This window comes from Marmota flaviventris, chromosome 5 (genome assembly GCF_047511675.1).
Source record: "Marmota flaviventris isolate mMarFla1 chromosome 5, mMarFla1.hap1, whole genome shotgun sequence".
Taxonomy (NCBI): domain Eukaryota; kingdom Metazoa; phylum Chordata; class Mammalia; order Rodentia; family Sciuridae; genus Marmota; species Marmota flaviventris.
Window position 1 is genome coordinate 61,494,455 of NC_092502.1, and position 8,904 is coordinate 61,503,358.

Consider the following 8,904-nt stretch of genomic DNA (forward strand, 5'->3'; position numbering starts at 1 on the left):
TTCTTGAATTGTAAAAGATGCTATCAGTTACATTCCATGCAATATCTATATAAAGAGATATACAATATAGAAGTATGTAGAGATATAAATAGATACAGATATAGATACACATATTCTGGATACTTAGCCTTTATTTTATTTTATTTTTAATAAAAAGAGTCCCACAGCATTTATTTTCATCTGGTAATAACATAGGTCATCAAAACAATGTGAACTAATGCTTTAGAACCATATTCCAGGCAAAGGGCAGCTAAATTTAAAAAAAATTGTTGCTTTCTCTGTAATTTATCACTTCATTGATCATTTCTAGTTGGAGACACTTTGTAGCAGAGTAATATCATCTCCTTTTAGCATGATCCGACCCAGCTGTTTTCTTGACTTTGTTTTAGAATGAATCTCTTCTGCATCATCTAATACAAGGTTCATGTATTCATCGAAACCAATAATACAGCCCTCTATCCGCATATTCACTTGCTCATAGAGCCACACCTGAATCCGGGATCTGTTTTGCAAGTATCTGAAGATGAGGTTAATGGGCTGCACCATCACCTTCTGGACCTTCTGGCCCTGGCCACGGTATGCCATGGTGGAATCTCACAAAGACCACACGAACCAGCACGTTACCTCAGAGAGCACTTAGCCTTTATTAGATATATGATTTCCAAATATTTTCTTCTGTCCTGTGTTATCTTTTCATTCTGTCAACAGTGTTATTTGATGTATATTCAACTTTGATAAAGTCTAATTTATCTATTTTTTTCTTTTCTTAGCTCCATGTTTGGTGATACAGCTAAGAAATCTACTAGTTCAAGGTCTTGAATATGATCTATGATTTATTCTAAGAGTTTTATAGTTTTATCTGTTATATTCATCCCTTTGTTTCTTTTTCAGTTAATTTTTCTATATGGTGCAAAGTAATGGTTGAATTTCATTTTTATTTTTATTTTTTGCATTTAAATGCACAGTATACTTAGTACCATTTATTGAAAGAAACATTCTTTTATCATTAAATGACCTTGCCACCCTTGTTGAGAATCAATTGACCATAGTTGCAAGGTTTGTTTTGTTTTTTACTCTCAATTTGATTCCAATGATCTTTATATTTGATTTTAGTTCAGTCTGGACAGTTTTGATTTCTGTGGTTTTGTAGTAAATTTGAAATTGGTAAATGGGACTCTTCTAATTTCGTTCTTATTTTTGAAGATTGTTTTGATATTCAGCCTCCCTTGAAATTCCATATGAATTTGAAAATTAGCTTTTCTATTGCAGCAAAAAAATGACTGGTGTGATTTTGACAGGTATTGCCTTGAATCTGTGAACTCGCAGAATCACATCTTGATGGTCAAAGAACTCTGCAGCTTTCCAGTCCTGACAGATTTCCAATCAAAGTTTCCTTGGTCATTCTTGCATTTTCACAATGCATTTTGAAAATTGTAATAAATGACAGCACATGTAACTGAGAAGCGCCATGTTACCTCCCCCTTCCACCCCATTGGAGACCACTTGTGAGATAACAAGGAGCTGATTTCCTTCTGGTCACAGAAGAAAGTCCCTCTGTCCAACTGTGTATATTTGAAGCTCCGATTGCAAGTTGAGCTGCAAAAAAAGAAAAAAAATATCACCCTTGGTAGCTGCTTTGATGAGATTTGGGAATTTCCTCAGGATTGTGCAATCAAATCAAAATACAGAAGTATGTTGCATACATAGACCTATTCACATTTGCAATGATCACCCATTTCAAAAGTTTTGTTTTTTGTTTTTCTTTCTTTTGGGGGTACTGGTGATTGAGCCCAAGGGCACTTTGCCACTGAGCTTTATCTCCAGCCCTATTTTGTTTGGAGACATTTTGCTAAATTTTTGAAGGTCTCATCAAGTTGTAGAGACTGGCCTTGAATTTATGATCCTCCTTCTTCAGCCTCCAGAGTAGCTGGGATTACAGGTGTGCTCCACTGTTCCTGGCACTCATTTCAAAAGTTTTGTTTTTATCAATATCTTCACTTACCTCCAGTTGACTTTAAGTAAATGCATTAAATTTGAATATAACCAGTAAACTGATAATAATAAACAGTCTCCTTTGAGCTTTATGTATATCTGGCTGAAAAATAAGCTTTAGTGTGAAAACATAGCAGTTGTGCACTTGTCAAGTAAGCATGACAGTGTTTAACTAAACCATCCTGACAGAGGTGGGGTCTCATTAGTCCTTGTGACAGTCCTTTGAGGGGGGTGTTGGTTCACAGATGGGGAAGGGGAGGCCCAAGGAGACTAAGTACCTTGCCTGCAGTCAGAGGCAGGAAGAGGACCCAGGTGTGTGAGGCGCTGACGCTCAGCTGTCATGCCCACGACCTTTCCCATATTCAACTTGTTTATTGGCCCCGTGGCCCTCATGGGAAGCCTGAGGGCCCCTGGGGCCTGTGCCCACGCACCCTCCCCTGCAGGCCCCATCTACATCATCACCGAGTACTGTCGCTATGGCGACCTGATGGACAACCTGCATCCAACGCATAGCTTCCTGCAGCACCCCTATATCATCCCCCTGCCTGACCCCAAACCAGAGGCTGCTGATGAGGGTCTGCTGGAGGGTTCCCCCAGCCTCGCCAGGTAGCCACCCTGGCTGGGACCTGGGGCTACAGGGTGCACAGAGTGTGGGTGTGTCTGCGTCAGGCTTGACCCAGCAGCCAGTTCCCTGGGGTGAAGACTTATTCCTACAGGTGAACAGAGGGCAGAACAGGGCTCTCTTGACCTTTGAGCCCTCAGGTGGGAGGGGCAGGCTGCATAGAAAAAGGATGGGCAGGGCTATCCGAAAGAGAGCTCCTTCCTTGAGGGGAATCCCACAGTTGCCCTCTCTAGGCCCTGTCCTAGCCCCACGGGGAAGGAGGGAACCTACTGAGTGTCCCCAGCATGCTGAGGAGTGACCACCTGTGGGGTCCCAGCCAGCCTTAGGCTGTGCTCCATGCTTAGCACTGTGCCCAGGGGGCCCTGCAGCCTGGCTGTAGGAGGCAGAGGTGGCCAAAGTTCAACCCAGAATGCAGACTGGGAAGGAGACTCATGTGCTCTTCTGTCTTGGGGTAGGGTTTAAGTCCAGGGAGGGCTTTGGAGGGAGGTCCCCTGGAGCCCGGACTTGATGTTCAGAGATCACCTGCCTCAGCTAGAGAGAGGGCTCCCCAGAGGCCAGAGCCACCCACCCCAAACAAGATCCAGCCCCAGGGGAGGTGGCAGGAGTCCTAGGCTGGGTTCTAACTCCAGCTCTCCCACCATGAACCCTGGGCAGGCTTTGTCCTGTGAACCTCGGTTTTTCCACATGTGCTGACAGTGCACACAGGCCCCTGGGGACCCTGAAGGCCCTTTTCCTTCTGTCAATGAGACTAACATTCCAAGACCTGGGTAGACAGGACAGGATTCAGCCCAGAATTCCAACAGCTTGAGGTGTGAATGCTGGCTGTTTTATGCCCTTGGACAGCTGCTACACCTCTCTGAACCTCAGTTTCCTCTTCTATTAAATAAAAACAGTAAAAGTCCTTGTATTAGGGTCTTTCCTTAAGGATTAAGTGAGATAATGTCTCAGAATATAGAGGATGGAGATGCTGGGGAATTGAAGTGTGGGGCCAGCTGAGCCTGCTCCAACATCCCAGCCCCTGCACACGCCCACGGTGTGAGGTAGGGCAATGACATGACCTCTCTGAGCTGCGCTTGTCTCCTGGCTCAGGCCTTATGGGGTCTTTACAGGATTCAACGAGCAGAAGTGTGCAAAGCTGGGTTCAAGGAGTCCCTTAGTGCTGTTACCGTCCTGCTGTGGCCCAGCCCTCACCCACTTGCCTTTTTCCTCCAGCTCCACCCTGAATGAAGCCAACACCTCCTCTACCATCTCCTGTGACAGTCCTCTCGACCCCCAGGAAGAACCAGAGCCAGAACCCCTGCCCCAGCCCTAGGGGGACTCCCAGATGGAACTGGAGCCACCAATGGATGCAGGCTGCCCTGGGCCTCGGGCCGAAGCAGAGGACAGCTTTCTGTAGGGGCTGGACCCCACTCTGTGCCACCAGAAGCTCCCCTTCTGCCACCAGGCCACAGCCCCCGGGCCTGGCATCCTGTGAGCCATGCTGCTCCTGCCAGCTGTCCCATGTGGAAGGCTTCTGTCCCTGCCACACTGCTCCCCAAGCCCTGGGGCTGGCTCAGGAGGCCAGAGAACTGCAGGACCATGCCCAGCCTCTGCCTCAGGGAGGCCATGTGACTGAGCCAAGGTCCCTCCCAGGGGACCCAGTTTCCCAGTGCACAAGATGAGACATTGAACTTGGTAGTTCACAGTCTACCTGGGAGTCTCCCTGGCTGACAAGGCTGGAATCTGGGGGAGTTTCCTGGGGGAGTGAGGGGGTCAGTAACCTCTCTCTGTTCAGCCAGCTATCCCTCAAGGAGTCGCAGGCTTGTCCCCACACTTCCATCTGCCCAGGAGCTGGGGAAGAAACCCTGGCACCCCTGGCTCCTGGCTGAGCTGGGCCTGCCCTGGCCAGTGTTGCTTTGCTCTGAAGCCACCTCCCCTGACACTAGTCTCTGCTTTCCCAGGCCCGAGCAGGTCTGGGCCAGCCATGCTTAATTAGTGCTGTAATTATTGCTGGGACTGAACCAAGTACAGCACTCCCCAGCCTGCAGAGCCAACCCAGGACACTCAGGGTACACTGGCTCTGGACAGTGCCCATATCTTCCAGGCCCCTTGTGTTCTGAGGCTTTTTCTCATCGTCCCTGGTTACAGGCCCAGCGGATCCTGCATCTGAAACAAATGTGTTGATGTGCCAGCATTATGTCCACATGTGTACACCAGTAGGTGGCCCTGACTCTGCATTGGACCTGCTGTGACCTTGGAGGAATCCCTTGCCCTCTTTGGGCCTGTTTTCCCCTTTGAAGAGTGAGCAAGTTGGACTCATTCACTCTGAGCGCCCTGTCAACACTAATATTCTGGAATATTCCTGGGGTTTGCATGCTTGTCTAGAGGAGGCAAGGTCAAGTACCCTAAACCACGTTCTTGAGGGGCTTTGGGGAGATTCCAGATGACACATGACACCCAGGCATTCAGGAACGTGACCCTTTCTCTGCCCCAAATGCAGCTGTGTGGACCTTGACTTGGAGTGACAGTCATTGCTCAGGAAAGCCCCCAGCAGCTGCTCCAGGGACACGGGAGGACCACGAGACCCCCTTGAGCACCCACGATGAACTCTGGAGGTATCCTGGGCAAGGGGGCAGGGAGGGAGGTCATTACCTCATGCAGCCCAACACTGCCACCAAGGTATGTGCCACAGAGAGAATGGACAGTAAGGAAGATTGTGTCCCATGAAGGACAATAGCCTTAGGTCAGCACCCAGGAAAGGGGCACAAGAGGAGGGCACAAGAGGGGATTGCTTCCTTAACTGCCACCTGCCCCATCCTGGAGGCAGTACCTGGTGGAGTAGGGTCTTATCACTGCCCAGGTCTGTTAGTGACACCTCACTGTCCTCAAACCAGTGGGCATTGGTGGTGCCAGGTCAGTGAGGGATTTGGCCTCTACCCTCAGGAGGGGAAGCGATGGCAAGGGGTTGAGGCAAGTTCAGCCCTCCTGGGCACAGTGCCTATGCTGGTGGTGTCTCCCAACCCCAGGGCTCCAGAGCGTCCCCCAAGGAAAGGAATCAATTCTTACTGTGTTACCAAAGGTATAATTACCTACATTTACAAGTAGTTTTAGGACTCACATTAACTCACATTTATACATCAAAAGCACTATTTTGTATGCAGTTCAGTTTTCCTATCTGTATTTTTCTCTTTTTAAAAAATTTTTTATTTGTTTTAATTAGTTATAGATGACAGTAGGATGCATTTATGCACTTTGATATACATAGATGGGGTATAATTTCTCATTTTTCTGAGTGTACATGTTGTAGAATCACATTGGTCATGCAGTCATATATACACATACAGTAATAATGTCTGTTTCGTTCTACTATCCTTCCTACTCCCACATCCCAACCTTTCCCCTCCCTTCACTTCCTTCTACCTAATCTAAGGTGACTCTATTCTTCTCTAGTGCCCCCCTCTATTGTGAATTAGCATCCACATATTAGAGAAAACATTTGCCCTTTGGTTTTGGGGGATTGGCTTATTTCACTAAGCATGATTTTTTTCATCTCCATCCATTTACCGGCAAATGCCATAATTTTATTCTTCTTTTAAGCTTAGTAATATTCCATTGAATATATATACCACATTTTCTTTATCCATTTATCCATCTACCTAGGTTGGTTCCATAGTTTAGCTATTGTGAATTGAGCTGCTATAAACATTGATGTGGCTGCATCACTGTAGTATGCTGATTTTCAGTCCTTTGGGTATAGACAAGAAATGGGATAACTGAATCAAATGGTGGTTCCATTCCATGTTTTCTGAGGAATCTCCATACTGCTTTCCATAGTGGTTGTACCAATTTGCAGTCCCACCAGAGTGTATGAATGTGCCTTTCCCCCCGCACCCTCGCCAACATTTGTTGTTGCCTGTATTCTTGATGATTGCCATTCTTACTGGAGCAAGATGAAATCTTAGCGTAGTTTTGTGTATTTTTTTAAAGGAGATATTTTCATATTACACTTGGTGCTTCCTCTCGTAGACGCTGTGGTCTTTCTTGGGTGTGGACCCTGTTCCTGGGGTGCTGGGTATGGATTGAGGGCCGTCAGAGCTCATCCCCTGACAGATTCCTTCAGCTCTGTTCTCTTTTCCCTCTTCTAAAAAAGGGATTTTCATTTCTCCCACCCCTTGCTAGTGGCTAGGTTTTCTTGACCTTGGCCTTGGATTCCCAGGTGTGAAGTGAGGAAGCTTCTCATTTCTGTTGTGCCTGAGCAGTTCTGGGTAGGAGAACGTTGAGCCTACAGGCCTGCTCAGAGGCTCTAGCCCTGGGAGCCCAAACCCTTCCTGCCCCCCTTTTTCCCCACCATGTGCTCTGGCTTTGGCTACTAAGCTGGGGCACCCTCCTGCACGCCCTCCTCTCTGCCTGTGGGCCAGACAAGTCTGCTGTGGCTGGGGAGATGCATCGCCAGAGCCCGGATTCCAAGTCAGGGTGAGTCATGGTTGGGACCAGATAGGAGCAGAAGAGACAGAGCACACAAGGGCCCCAGACAGCAATGGGAAGAAGGTAGGGGAGAGAGGAAGGAAGGAGAGGCCAGGGGACGTCATGGAGCACCAGATTGTGGCTCTGAGGCAGAGTCTAGCCAGGTGGGACAGTGGAGAGCAGACCACAGGCCTCACTGTCTCAGCAGCTCAGTGGCTATGGGGCTAGCACAAGGTGGGAGTCCTGGTCCCTCTGGCCAGCTCAGTATTGGCCATCAGCTCCTCTTGGAGCCTGGGCCTGTTAGCCACTGGCTGTACACTACCAGGGGCAATATATCACTGAAGCAGGGGACAGATGCAAGGGTGCCAAGCCAGGCCAGAGGTGCCCTCTACCTGGGCTATTTGGGAGGTTTCATTGAGGTAGACCCAGGTTTCAGCCTGAGGCCGATCATTTGCTTGCTGTGTGTCTTCAAGCCATCACTGAGCAGAGAGATGGGCGTCTCTGCTTGGACCTGGGGGAAGGGTGCCTTGCTTTGGAGCTGCAGGTCTCCCTGGACTGTCTCCAGTAGACTGTGGCTGTGGCAAGTGGGCAGAGGACAGGACTGTGGCCAGCTCTGACTCATAGCCCTGCAGCCAACTCAGGGGCAGCTGAGTTGTGACAGGGAAACCCACCAGTGAGGGCCTGGACATACCAACCCCCACCCCTGGGGTCCTGCTCTACAGCGCACCCAGAACTCACGACCTCTTCTCTCCTGGCTGTGGCAGTAGTTGATTAAGGCAAAACTTGGATCTGCCTTGGAAAGAAAATAAACAACCCACATTCCGGAAGGGATTGTCTCTGCTCATGGGAAAGCCTGTTTGCAGGTCAGGAGACTCCAGGCCCCATCCCTCCTGGGACCTTGGGTGGGTCACACCACATCAGAGCCCAGTTCCCTTGTGGCTAATGGAAAAAAACAAGGCCACAGAGAGGAGGCAGGATGAAAGTCTGGCTGCCATCAGCCAGTAGGTGGTGCTCGGGGGCTGTCTGTGCTTCATTCATTTTTCTTATTTCCCCCTCATCAGTCCTAGGAACCTAGTACAGGTACAGATGAGAGAGGAGATTGCAAAACGACTTGCCCGGGATCATTTGGACAGTGTGTCTGGGTAGGGAGGGAACCTGGGCCTGGTTGCCTTGCAGATTGAATCTCAGGGAGCTAAGGCGCCCACCCAAAGGGGCAGAGCCAGGGATACAGGGAGCCTGGCCTCCAAACCCTGTTTCCCACCACATGACCTCTCTGGTGCCACATGTCCCTAAAAGAAAGGTCAGGAAAGGCTCTTGAGAGGGAAGAGCCAGGTGAATTGAGGGCTGGGTGAAAATAAGAAAACATAGTTTGGGAGAGGGCTTGGACCTCGGGGCCCTGTGCAGAGCAGGTGCAGGGAGCTGAGGTGACCTGGGTCAGCCCCTGCCTGGGCCTGCCCAGGGGAGATGGGCGAGCTGGAATTTTCCTCCCAGACAGATGAGCCACTCGGACTACACATTGCTTCCACCACCCACTGTCCGCCTGGGTCCTTCTTCCTGGAAAAAGAGGGAAAGACTGAAAGAGTTTGTTCTGCTGGGCCCTGAGCTGCAGCCCAGGAGGGGCCTTCAGCCCCATTAATGTCCCTTCTCTGAATTAGGACCCTGTCTCTCCAAGGCCTCTGTGACCTGAGTTTATTCTCCAGTTTTACAATAATGAATTTATAACAGTGTCTACAGAGCACATGCCCCAAACCCATTAGCAGAGTAGGTAACACAGAAAGAGAACACTTTCCTGTGTGTGTTTTTGTATTTTAGACTCTGGTAACATTGTAAATGGGTTCTTTCTTTAC

General features: G+C 49.0%; 1 protein-coding gene across 1 annotated transcript; it reads right to left on the reverse strand.

Moving 5' to 3' along the window:
* Positions 1-257: 257 nt before the first annotated feature.
* On the reverse strand, positions 258-630 carry LOC117794832 (small nuclear ribonucleoprotein E-like). Its single transcript, XM_034636560.2, has one exon. The coding sequence runs from the start codon at positions 583-585 to the stop codon at positions 307-309; it is 279 nt and encodes a 92-aa protein (XP_034492451.2). The 5' UTR covers positions 586-630; the 3' UTR covers positions 258-306.
* Positions 631-8,904: the final 8,274 nt, after the last annotated feature.